General features: G+C 37.2%; 2 protein-coding genes and 1 long non-coding RNA gene across 3 annotated transcripts; 2 read left to right on the forward strand and 1 right to left on the reverse strand.

The window, feature by feature from the left end:
• The first annotated feature begins 464 nt into the window (after positions 1–464).
• Positions 465–4,079, forward strand: LOC113692442 (meiotic nuclear division protein 1 homolog). The gene is made up of 10 exons (XM_027210850.2): positions 465–743; positions 1,255–1,335; positions 2,417–2,533; positions 2,665–2,703; positions 2,787–2,894; positions 2,976–3,038; positions 3,133–3,184; positions 3,309–3,353; positions 3,455–3,534; positions 3,705–4,079. The coding sequence occupies exons 1-10, from the start codon at positions 741–743 to the stop codon at positions 3,792–3,794; spliced, it is 678 nt and encodes a 225-aa protein (XP_027066651.2). The 5' UTR covers positions 465–740; the 3' UTR covers positions 3,795–4,079.
• A 1,870-nt stretch (positions 4,080–5,949) lies between these two features.
• Positions 5,950–6,600, forward strand: LOC140009453 (uncharacterized). Its single transcript, XR_011816876.1, has 2 exons — positions 5,950–6,083; positions 6,169–6,600. It is a non-coding gene; the product is annotated as an uncharacterized lncRNA (long non-coding RNA).
• A 2,320-nt stretch (positions 6,601–8,920) lies between these two features.
• Positions 8,921–12,058, reverse strand: LOC140009452 (vacuolar protein sorting-associated protein 32 homolog 2-like). The gene is made up of 8 exons (XM_072054969.1): positions 11,899–12,058; positions 11,660–11,783; positions 10,404–10,503; positions 10,203–10,288; positions 9,994–10,085; positions 9,677–9,791; positions 9,358–9,581; positions 8,921–9,105 (listed from the first exon to the last, which is right to left on the reverse strand). The coding sequence occupies exons 2-7, from the start codon at positions 11,729–11,731 to the stop codon at positions 9,384–9,386; spliced, it is 663 nt and encodes a 220-aa protein (XP_071911070.1). The 5' UTR covers positions 11,732–11,783; positions 11,899–12,058; the 3' UTR covers positions 8,921–9,105; positions 9,358–9,383.
• Between the last annotated feature and the right edge of the window lie 831 nt (positions 12,059–12,889).

A 12,889-nucleotide genomic window follows, 5' to 3' on the forward strand; every position in this document is an offset into this window, starting at 1 on the left:
ATGCGATCTCGACGATAACTATTGTATAACCTATCTATTCTAAACTATTGAAGAGGGAAAGTCTAAAGAGGTTTTGTATTAGGGGTTAGTAGATACACAGACCTTACTAGATCAAGGGAGTGCGATGACACAAATTTTGAATTTTTTTTGGCTGTAGGTAGAATTTGAACACTCGCCTACAATCCAAACAAAGTCTTAAAACCTATCTTGGTGGCCACTGAGCTTAAGACCTATCTTGGTGGCCACTGAGCTAAGCTTAGTGGTTATTTTGCTAACCTAATTAACACCGCTATTTTCGTAGAATCGACCTGCGGCCACCAGCTATGCAATAAAGGCAACTGAGGCACATACGTATTCAAGAGGCACATAATTGATTTTTATATTTTCTATATTATGTATTGGCACGTGGAATACAGGATAGTGAATAAATCTCTAATTCATTTTCTTAATTAAAGCGTACTGTAACTGCCGAAAAGCGTAAACCTGCACATGTAAGCGTGTGCCTCTCAGTAAGCGAAAATGTCGCGAGCTAAGGCGTAGAGGGTAGCACCTAGCAAAAGCTAATTTCGTCAAAGGGGCTATAAAAATTTGTTTCCCGCCAAGATGGGCGATTTCGGACGAATATATAATCTCAGCGTTTCTGTGTGTGTGCAACTCTTAAAATCGTGTGACTACTACTTCTTCTTCACACTTCTGAACCCTGCTTTCGCCTGCAGCATCATCTGAATATTTTGCTACCAATGGTAAGTAAATAAAGCTTCAAAAGCTATAATTTCTGCGTTTAGATCTATTTGATTTTGTTAGTGTCGTCGAAATCATCCCTAATCCTCATTCTTATCTCTGTATCAATCAACCGTCCGTCGAAATTTAGTATTTTTCTCTTCTTTTTTTTTGGGTTAAAAACTTTAGATGAATGGGATTAGTTCCTCTGATAGGCTGATAACTAATCAAATTCCAGGTAGCTAACGTTTCAAATTAGTATTTCTCCTGATTTACGTTGGTCTTAGAGCTTTTATTTAGGGTATCAAGGAAGAAATTGTCAAGCACCGTTAGAAATTCAATTAAATGTCTTTGGCGGGGGATTCTAATTAGTTGAACAGACTTTATTTATTTGTTTAATTAATTTATTGTTACGAAATTGCACACTTGAATGAGGATAATTGTTTTTTTTTTTTCAAATTTTTATTAGTGTTTTTATCATTAAGCATACATGCTACATGCTTATGGTTTGTAATGCGTTTGATGGTGCTGCAGTCTAAGAAAAGAGGCCTTTCGTTAGATGAGAAGCGCGAGAAAATGCTACAAATATTTTATGGGTCACAGGACTTCTTCCTTGTAAGTACACAATCCTGCTTTGTTTTGAAATTTAGAACTCAATACACGCCCTTCTTGCCTGGATGCATCAAAGTGTCACTCGATGCAAAACCCATATACTGCATTTGTTTCTTATTGATTTTATTTGTTGTTGCGATTGCTAATTTGGCAACAGTTGATTAGACTTGAATGAATTGTGATGTTCTCTCCTGTACTGGCTGTAATTATGAATGCAGTAATGCGATGTCGAATGACATTTTAGCTGATGCACTTAACACATTTTGTATTCGTTTGCATTTGCAAAATGTCTTCAATTCCATGGCACATTCAGATGACCAACTGAGAATAGATGTGAGATATTTTTTACGCATCTGCTTACTATTTCCCAAGGCCCGCTCATCTTTTTCCTGTTTCTCACAGATGCTTATGGTGTTATGTGTATGATAATCTGGGTATTTTGGCCTTCATGTTGGTTAATCACTTTTGGAAAATTAGTAAATCCTAACCTAAAATCCAAGGGCAGAACAATCCTTTTAAAAGTATGTCATAGATTGAGATTCAATGGTACTGAAGGCGGCGCTTATTTGCTTAATTCTAGCATATATGAAACCCCTACAAACCTTATTGAATGCCTGAGAACATTTTAACTGAATACTTTTCATATTTTGATGGTGTGCCTTCAAATATTTAAACTCATGGATACTCCATGTATATTCCAAATAGCTGATGTCCCCCCTATGGCTGCAAACATTTTTGAAAGTTGGCTTATGATTTGTTGTCAGCATGTTCAGTTATTCTCGTACTAAGTCCCACTGTATTTCGCTCTAACCAAGGACATAGTTTAGGTTTTTCTTCCTCTGCACTTTTTCATACAATTGATAATTTGCTGCTTAACTTGGTCATAACTAATGCAATGTACCCTGTTCTTTAATAGATGCATGTGCTTTTGCTTGCTCTTCTATTCTTTTAATCTACTAGAAAATAATTTTAATGTCTTTGCACCTGAAAGGCTGAAACCACCTTTTTCTGCTCCTTTATGAATTGACATTGTTCTTTTTCTTTTTCTACCTCTTGGATTCTGAATTTTTCTCATGAGTTTCAGCTCAAGGAACTGGAGAAATTGGGTCCCAAGAAAGGCATTATCAGCCAGACGGTGAAAGATGTTGTCCAGAGTTTAGTGGATGATGACCTTGTTTCAAAAGACAAGATAGGGACTTCTGTGAGTAAACTTGTCCATACGGAGTTAGAAACGTAATTCATATTTGACATTCTGTAGCTGAACATTACACAGTTTATTTTGGTTATACAATGTTCCCGAACCTTTATTCCATGAGTTACCATTTATTCCAGGTATACTTTTGGAGCCTACCAAGCTGTGCTGGAAACCAGGTACTATTGTCATATAATGCTTTTGAAAACCTTGACCTGTTGTTGATTTGAACTATCCTGGAATTAACGCCAAAACATTACAGCTGAGGAATGTGCATCGGAAACTGGAAGCTGATCTTCAAAATAGTAAGAAGCGGCTTGCTGAACTTGAAGACCAATGTCATGCTTTGAAGAAGGGAAGAGAGGAATCGGTAATCACATTCTAACCCATTTGGCAAGTGTTTATATGCATTATAGTAAATCCTTGTATCTAACATGTGCATGTGTACTAGGTTGACAGAGAGAAGGCATTGGATGAGCTGAAAGCCATTGAAGAGAAACATAATGAGCTAAAGGTTGACAGATCTCTCCTCTCTCGGGCATTTATCTTAAAGCTACTGGTATATATTTGCTCATTAGGTTCTATTATGCCTTTGCTCCATTTTCCAGGATGAAATGGGACAGTATGCAGACAATGATCCAGCTACTTTTGAGGCAATGAGTTGAGGGCTCCTACACTTTCTTTCCATGCTTTAACTGTAGTAGTATTTTTTTTTTTGGGGTTAAATTCTTTTAAAAATTAGTGATTCTAATGTCCTCTGATGTCTATGACCTCCTGTTGGCAGAGAATGCAATTGAAGTAGCTCATGCAGCAGCTAACAGATGGACAGGTCACTTTATTTTAATTTACTTTGTTTCATATATTGATGAACGAAACAGTGAGATTTTCAGATTTCTTTCCCTCTCCAATTATCAATTCAACAACTCGCAGATAACATCTTCACTCTGCGGCAATGGTGTTCAAATAACTTTCCCCAGGCCAAAGAACAACTTGATCACCTTTTCAATGAGGTAGTTGTGTTCATTGCAAACAGTTTGCTCTTACTAGAGAATGAATCACACAATTAGATTAATAGATGTCCTCCAAAATTTGGAGAGAGAGAGTATTAACTTAAAAAGTGCTTCATTTCCACCCAACGAGATTTCTTCTATTTAGCAGCTTCTCTTCATGTCTAAAACAGGTTGGAGTTACGGATGACTTTGACTATTTGGAGTTGCCTGCAGTTGTTCCCCTTGGCCCGGGAGAGCAGACAGTCGAAACCTATAACTGAGTATATAACGCAGTGTCACCGGAAAGCTGTGCCTGCACCAATATACAGTAATTATACTATTGAAGGTTAAGTGGTTCCATTAAATATCATTAACTGGTCCTGGGATCTTCCCAACTTGATCTTTAGACCAACATCCTTGGCATTGTGTGTCATTTTTTCTTACCACTTTGTAATGGTAGAAAGTGTATATTCAATCTCAAATTCTGAAAGTGGATCACCTGAAAACCAACTGAAGATTCTTATAAATATTTGAAGTCCTTAGAGACGTGCATTTAGACTCTCAAACCATGGACATTCTTCCCCACCACGCACCCCAGCCCCCAGCGCGCGCTCTCTCTCTCTCTCTCTCTCGTGTTTGCTCTTGCTCTCTTCGTTTCTCTTTAAAAGGAAACATGGAGTCTCCTCCGCCATTAATTCTCTCTCTCTCTCTCTCTCTTTTAAAATACATTATAGCCCTGCAGCATCACATGATGGTGGATATTAGTGCCTCAACTATTGCATAACTTACATACATTGTTCAGTGGAAGTAAATGGACATTGGGAAGGCATTGGGAAGGGCTCAAAAACAATGGAGGTAAAGGAGGGGAGGGGGGGGGGGGGGAGGAGGAGGGGAGTTGGGTTCATCTCCAGGGACAAATGAAGACAAGCTGGAAGCATCTGGGAAGAAGATGACCCGTATAGACTTAGGTGTCTGCGCGTACCTATTATGGTGGGTTTGCTGTAAGTCCGAGGTTACAGGCTTCGTAATCCTAGCAGGACTCCAACTGCTTTTAGATGTGATGTGCATGGGGATTTGCTGTCATTTTTTATTCTTCACCATACAAGAGACTTTAGTCCAGTAAAACAAGTGATTAAAAAGAAGACAAAACAACCTATTTGGCTTCCCTTGTGTTAAAGCGCTTTCATTTTTCAAAGATTTTGACAAAATTTTGCTTCTTCATCCAATGAAAACGCAACCACTAGTTTGCGTTGTTTCCGACTATATTTTGAACTTTAGAAACATGATTTATAGCTGTGTGGTGTAATAATCTCATTGAACATCAGTTTCCAAACCGACTATTGATCTTAGGTAATACATATAAACACTTCCTATGGTAATAGATATATAATTACTGTAAACAATGTGTTTTCGGTACCTATGGATGGATGCACAATTATATTTTCAAGGTTATATTATTTTATTTAGCTATTCTGTTTCCGTACATAACCATATATTTGGTATGAGAAACACTTCCCATGATTAATTCATTACCTTTGTTTCGCCCTTTATATGGGATGGGGCCAAATGGAGATCAACTTACACCTATCGTGAGGTTGGAGTTTTAAACCCTTTGGGACCTGCATCTTTTTAAGTCCATATTTTTAATCTAAATTAGTTCTTAAGATAAGTCAAAAGCAATTCAAACACATATCTTATGCTTATCTTAGTTAGATAAAAGGTTTGATTATTCTCCACACTTTGGGTATCCCTACCACAAAAGTGGGATTTGGAAGGTGAAGCAAGCTCTCAGCCATCCGACTATAGAAATTCAAGACTGCCAATGCCAAAATCCCATAAATATGTTTTTCTAACGTACAAATTCATACAATGCACAATACGTTTTCCAAATCTGCTGTGGCACACCATTACCACAGATAAAGAAAAAGCCAAGACTTCGCGGGCCAAAAGGAACTGCAAAATCCACATGGAAGATTGAAATTTGAAGATGGAGAAAATGAAAGGAGAGAATAATCTGCTTTGGTGCATGTGGGCAGTGGGAGGCAATCAGCGCTTACTGGACGATGTAGACGCATATGGAATATTCATTTTGTACATGTGGCAGGAAAAGCAGGCCAACGGCCCAGATGGGTCTAGAAAATTATGCAAAAACAACAACAAAACATATTGGTAGACGTCACTTTTCAATTTCAATTTCAGAGTCCCACACCCTTAAAAACCCTAATCTCAATCAATCAAGCAAGGAGTAGGAAACCTCAAATGAATTCATAGACTAAAATAGTCTCAGAGTGAAGAAGGAAGGAGTAGGAAGACAAGCCACATCAGGCATAGGCTTAGGGGGGTGGTAGGAAATTCGTACCTCTAAATCGTGGCAAATGGAAATGCTCAGGATATGCTTTGTTATGATCACCATTGCCCTCGTCTTCTCTCTGTTGCTTCCTTCCGCCAATGCTGCTCAAGTTCCTGCCCCTGCACCTTCCCCATCAAGCGATGGTATGCTCCATCCCCTCTCTCCAAAGTTTTTGGCAACATTTTTCTCTTCCGCTGGTTTTAGGGCTGCAAATCTCAAGGTCTCATGTTTAGCGTTCTCTTGCATAATTTATGTGACAAGTGCTGCTGATTCTAATCTGGTGTAAAAATTTCTTTCTGCTGCAGGGGTTTCGGTTGATCAAGGAATAGCATATGTCCTGATGCTTGTTGCTCTGGCAGTTACCTACATTTTTCACTAAAGAGTACATAGACAATTCTGCTCTGTATTTCAGCTCAACTCATCTTAGATAATGAGATCCTGTCTTTTCTACAATTAATTCAAAGCTCAAATCCAATTCTTTCTACTTCTGAAGCTTGGACATCCCAATTTTGTGCACTTCTCTTAAATCGCGGAAGGTCTGCACAAGCAACCCCACTCCCAAATCCAATCACATTACAGCTTCGGGGTGTAGGTTGAATGGGATCTTAATTCTGCTGGTTCTATGACAACTCTACTGGGAAAGTTTTGCTTGTATGCATTCGTCTCCTTGCAATCTGTGAAGCTGTTTGATATTATTGTTCCCAGTAATTGCAAATTTGGAAAACTTCCAGTGCCAAGTAATTTCTTTTTAGTCTATTCGTAACAAATTTGTTCAGCACTACTGGTAACAATTTCTTGAAGGCTACAAAATCTGGAATGACGAGGACAAGATTGGTTGGCCGTAGGTTTTCCAAAATTTACACGACGCTAAACTGAGGTCTAAGGATCCAGCCATGTTCTTTTTCTATAACAGGAATCTTGTTAAGTGTCATATTCTTTAAATTTTTTCTATAACAGGTATCTTGTTATTGGGCATGTAAATTTTTTTTTTTTATTTTTAATAAAAATGTTGTTGGAAACAGCATAGAAAAGCATAGGAAATTAACATGATAGAAAAGCATAATATCTTGAAAATAGAAATGGCTCCATTTGGATTTGCATTCTTTGAAATGGTTTTTGGAAACGATATTCTAGGCTTTTAACGTTTGAACGCCATGCATGTAACGTAAACATGTAGTTGGAAAAATAATTTTGAAAAAAGAATTATTAGAGGAAGTAGAGAGCGACTGTTTAAAAATATCCAAGCAGAGTTAAGATTTGTTCAAAATTCAAAGTTCATTGTGCATTTTTAGTAATATCTCGTATATAATAATATCATTGACAGAATGTCAAATACAACAGCTGGAAATAGAGGTGCTATCGAGCCGAATCGAGCTCGAGTAGCATCATACTTGAACTCAAACTCGATCACAAGCAGTGTTACTCGAGCTTGAACGAGTATATAAATTTGAACTCGAGCTCGACTTGTTTGAGCTCGAGTAAATATCAAGCCCGATCTATTCGAGTTCGAGTTTTGAACTAAATCTATAAATATTTTCTCAAAATATATAATATAAATATAATATGAAAATTCGATTAAACTCATCGAGCATTCAAGTATTTATTTTTAGAGTTCGAACTCAACTCGTTAAATGTAACGAGTAGTTCGAACTCGAATTCAAATTGAGCTCAAGAGTCATTGTTCATGATTCAAACTCGATTAGTGTATTCATGATTCAAACTCGATTCAAACTCGCGAGTAGACTTGATTGCATCCCTAGCTGGAAACGTTCAACAGAATGTACATCAAAGAGGAATTGTTCAACAGAATGTAGTTTAGCTAATGTTATGACAAAATAACCTAAGATTCACTGGAGATTTACAAGAAACCACACGCATTTACCACGTCTAACCGAGATAGGCGGCCGGCAACGAGGAACGCCTCTTCTAGCCTAAGGGTGCAAGAAGAGAAAGCACGCTTATCAAGTAAATTAATACTCCCTCCCTTTTTATATAACTGACGTTTAAGAAATTTGCTCTTAAGTACTTTTATCTGTCGTTTTATTATCCCCATGTAGCATTAATTATTTTTTCACAATTTTACCCTTTTATCTCTCTTTTCATAATTGGTGGGAGTTAGTTTGCATTGCTTTTGGCCTAGTAAAACAGCACCATTTAATACTCTAGTGAGAGAAAACATGGGTGAATTGGACAATTAATGAGGGTACAAAAGAAAAGTAGTGTATAGATTTAAACAATGAAAAACTTTTCTTAATTGGTGTGCAAAACCTTAAACGTCAGTTATAAAAAAAGGGAGGGAGTATTTATGATGCTTTTATTTGAAGCGTTCACAGTATTAGCTACTCGGTGTGTGTGTTCACCTCTCTCGTATTCAACTACCCCCTCGTCCCATTTTAATAATTTTAATTTTTTTCACATAATTTAAAAAAAAGCGGTTAGAAGAGTAAATTTAGCCTCCTCTTTTCCTAAAATGCAGTTACATTAATATTAGGGGTATAATTACTCATATACCTTTGCATTAATTACAACAACAAAACTATTAAGAAAGTTGCACAATTTAAAACATGAATCAAAACAATTATTAAATGAAGGAGCTTATAGTTACTTAAAACAAAGTACATTAAATAAGAGCATTTTATAGAAAGTAAAAGTTGATTTATATTATTCCATTAGATAGTAGACTATAATTTGCAGCGGATGAACAAGAAAAACAAAATTATCAAAGTAAAATGGAGAAAGTATTTTATAGGAAATTTGCTCCCATAAGAAGTCTAAGCAAATAAAATCTTTTCTATAATCTCATGACAAAATTGTAGCATAGTCTTCCAGAAAGACCGATCAAGCATAATTGCAAAAGCAATGGAAGCATAAATGAATGCTAAATACAACTCGGTGAATCTTTTGACCAAAGCCCACAACTGAAGATTGATGAAGTATAATCAAGATCCCCAAGAATTGACGCCAGCAACGTATAGAAGTAGAGTTTTTTTCTCTGTGGACAGTCAGGAGGCAAGTAAACGAGCGAAGCACTAAAAAGATTACATACATCTCGAGCAGTGAAGGTAAAAGTCCATTTATAAGCATTAAACAACTTATTACAGTGTCAGACAGCTCCAATTTCCGCCGCACCACTTATGTACACGGATTTTCATAACCAGCAAACAGGCAGAAATCTGCCTATGAAAACCACTACTCTCCATAACGATACACTAAACCTCCAAACAATCTCACCAGACCAATACCTGCAGAAAACTAAATGTATCACGACAACACAAAAATACACTCCAATGGATCAATTACAAAGAAATTCTGTTATTTAATATTTGCTGAAGTAACACTGGCCGCTATAAATTATACACTAAAGATAATTGGGCCACGCAGTTCCAAATGATTCCAAGAAGCTCAGTGCTTTCATCAATGGCTGAAAACAGGGAAGATAGATACAGATCCACTAGTGCCATAAATGCCACATACACAAATACAGGCCAAATTACCCGTTAAACTGAAGAAATGTAGCTGCTCAAAGAGCCATTTCTGCTTGCAATGCAGCAAGTTCATCTTCCTCAGCTGATTGCTTCTGAGGAGCAGGGCGAGCTGGTTGCCTGCCAGCTGGTGTAGGAGCATGCACAGGTGCCGCGGGGGTATTAATTGCAGGCTGAAGAAGCTGCTCTTCCAACTCAGCGCCTTCCAATTCTTCAAGTTCTGCCTCCAATTCATCCTGCAATCGGCAAAATACCACCAGTTAGCTTTAGCAAGATTAGAAATAAATTGACATACATATCACAGTTGGGAGTTAAAAAAAAGGCCAGGAACCTCATCAAAATCAGCTGCTGCACCAATAGGAGTAGCCAAAGCTTCCTGTATCTGTTTCATATTCTCTGTCTGCTCATTTATTTCATCCATTGTCTTATCCACATCATCAATATTTCTGCAATAAGAAATTGCATTTCCCAATATGTCAGTGAGTTTGGAATGAGTTCAGATCAAGGAACAAAATTAGACAGCATATGTACTACTATTAAGTATTCTCTCAAAATAGAAGGACCAAAGTAACTCAACCCTCAAAGAAAGACCAAAACAAGTCATCCCTCAAAACTTTCCAAATGATAAATAGCTTAATTTCTACTTACGTTGCTTTCTGCATTGCTTTCATTGCTGATGCACCAGTTCTCAAGGCATCAACAGTTTCTGTTGTAGCTTTTGCACCTTCTAGCATGATCATCTGAACATTAACAGCTTTCACGATTGGCAACATGCAGTATAGCAAGGAACTGACTACACTTCGGTAAACACACACACCCCTACCTCAACACAGAGAGAGAGAGAGAGAGAGAAAGACCTGATCATGGATGCGCAACTGGAAATTACCAAGCTGCTCAATTTGCTGTTCATAGAGCCTTTTCCTCTTTAAACATTGGATGGCCGCTGCAATTTTAGGCCAACACTTTTAATATTCAACTAGCCATGAATTTAATGCCAGGTTGTTGTACAGGATAAAAGTAACTAAAAGTTGTGCATCTAGACAGGATATGAAGTATACCCCTCTTGTTTTTTGCTCTGGTGAATTCCTTAGCCTTTTCAACCTCTGCAGATGCCTTCTTCTGAAGAACTTTCTCCTTCTTTTCTAGCATCTCTAAAGTCTAAGACAAGGAAGACAGTTGAAAATTCCACTCAGCTAAACTATCTTGCAGGCAAACAACCATCAACACGTGTATATCATCAAAGACAAGCAGGGAGAATAATTTAGTACATGTCACAGACACAGTCTCCAAAAAAAAAAAAAAAAGGCCCGTTCAGTTAATTCATGTCATATGCAATCCTGATTACAACTTCCATGCCCTCCATTTGTTTCAATATATAGGAGGCACAAGCATCTATTGAGAGGATTGACTTTGCAATTGTTTGCTGAATCAAATTTCTGTTTTCAGTCCTTTCTTTGTGTAGAATCTTGATCGATCCACAAAATGAAAAGCTTTTTCTCCCAACTTCCTGATTATCTTACTATCACCAGCCATCAGCAAAATTCCAAAAAAAAAAAAAAAAAAAAGAGGAGGAAAAGGCAAAAATTTTCCAATGAGTGATTTCCATACTAGAAGTTTGGCAGAAGCCATTTTCCGTCGCCTTTTGCCTCAAATTTAAGAGCTGACAATCATAAAAATCCCATCTGAAATACATCTCAGAACAACAAAGAATCACAGGAGTAAATTCTTTTCATTCTTATGTACTGGACGTACAGCTGTTACTTGATGAAAAACAACATACACATCTTCCTTCCAAACTCTCCATTCTCCAATGGCAAGACCTCAATTTCACGATTGCCACCACTTAGCAAGCAATCTAATACTGATCTTTCTTGAGGGAAAACACAAAATTATAAAAAATACACCAGTAAACAAAAAAAACAAGAGATAGAGAGAGAGAGAGAGAGAACTCCAAAAGATTCCTTTTAAACTTGATTTATAACACTAAAGATGAGAACGCGTATGGTTAACCAGGAAAGCACAAACCAAATTTAAAAAATACAGCACCGCACATCACTTGATCATGTGTAATCAATAGACAAGTTATAACATACTGAAATCCCCAAATTTACGTCTCTAAAAAATTTTAGTTTCATCGCTCATCGTAACATGGAGTTCATATTCCAAAATTTTTCCATGTAACCATAAGATTCTCAAAGCCAATTACGTCAAAAAGGAAACCAACCTATCATGTACATCTAGGTCACAACCGTCCAAACAATCCATACTACCTTTTAGCGAATTAGGAATTCAGCGCAAAAGAAAAAAAATTTACCTCATTTAATTTATCCAAAGTTGTGACAGCATTAGTCTCCTGCTTTGGCTTGCCGAATATTCTAGTAAACATCTTGGACGTATGATTCAGAATTCTACACGAATAACTATTCTTCTCCGATCTCCTGAAAATTGAAGCAACAAAAGTAATCCCGACAGATTCAACAGAATAACACTTTCGATATATAAAAACCGAAAGGATCTAATCAATTATACAGAAAAAGAATACAACTGCAGTACCTTGTGATCGGGGGGTTAGGGTTTTCAGAGTCAACGAACAAGCGAACGATCAAATCGACGAATTTTTGCGTCAAATTCGAGAGATAGACTAGTGAATGATTAAATTAGGGCTCTAAATATCGGGGGGAAAACGGGGAAATGGAGGCGGGGGATGGGGGGGGTAGGTCGGTCTTTTTGACCTGTTAACTTAATCGTGTTGGATACTTTGGATTGGGCGATTGGATATGTCAGATGAGAAATATTTCTCAAGTGTAATTTCGTAATTTCGTGGGAGATTAAAGCCAAGTACAAATCCGCGGGTAAATGGAGTCCAAGTCCACGCGGCAGCAACAAATAGGCACGAATGCAATTTGTGTACAATTAGTGAAGTGGTGCGGGGTATGTGGGGTGAACGATTGGATGCCCTTTTCGCAAAAACGAATCCCATCTATTGGGCCGAACTCTTTAAATTTAAATGGATTGGGTTTTGACGTCACAACTTGAATACAGGTTAAGCTTCTGGTTTAGCAAACGAGAATAGAAGTGTTTTTTTTTTTTTTTTTTTTGATAAAAACGAGAATGGAAGTTAGATAAACCAAGACATCCTTTTGAAAAGAATTAGATTGTTATGTCAAATTGTGTTTAGGAATTGTAAATTTTCTTGTCAACACCTAGTTTTAGCTAAGTAGGAACATTAGTTGGATAAACATGAGCTGATTGGTTCAACTCTCAATCTCTCTCAAAATTTTTTTTTTTCTATTCTACTATTTTGGAGACACCGTCGAACCAAAAAATAAAAGAAGTTGTGAGAATGTGCTTCACAACTCTTGCCAGTATGCATGAGTTAATTTAGTAGTGAAAAACTTCCAATTCTCTTAAATGAGGATGCGTAGTTTTTCTAACATAGATTTTTTTTGCCTAACATAGATTAATGCAACGTGAGCGTAACATTCTCAAGTAAAGAAGGTTGAATTAATATGACCACGTATCCAAAGGAGGAATAAATAAATTT

This window comes from Coffea arabica, chromosome 6e (assembly GCF_036785885.1).
Source record: "Coffea arabica cultivar ET-39 chromosome 6e, Coffea Arabica ET-39 HiFi, whole genome shotgun sequence".
Classification (NCBI taxonomy): domain Eukaryota; kingdom Viridiplantae; phylum Streptophyta; class Magnoliopsida; order Gentianales; family Rubiaceae; genus Coffea; species Coffea arabica.

Coding starts and splice junctions, on each gene's coding strand:
- LOC140009452 (XM_072054969.1), bottom strand. CDS start 11,731: ATGTTTACTAGAATATTCGGCAAGCCAAAGCAGGAGACTAATGCTGTC. Junction 10,289..10,403: donor CAGAGCAAAAAACAAGAGGG/GTATACTTCATA, acceptor CTAAAATTGCAG/CGGCCATCCAATGTTTAAAG. Junction 9,582..9,676: donor CAGCAGCTGATTTTGATGAG/GTTCCTGGCCTT, acceptor TGCCGATTGCAG/GATGAATTGGAGGCAGAACT.
- LOC113692442 (XM_027210850.2), top strand. Junction 2,534..2,664: donor AAGACAAGATAGGGACTTCT/GTGAGTAAACTT, acceptor CATTTATTCCAG/GTATACTTTTGGAGCCTACC. Junction 3,185..3,308: donor AGCTACTTTTGAGGCAATGA/GTTGAGGGCTCC, acceptor TCCTGTTGGCAG/AGAATGCAATTGAAGTAGCT.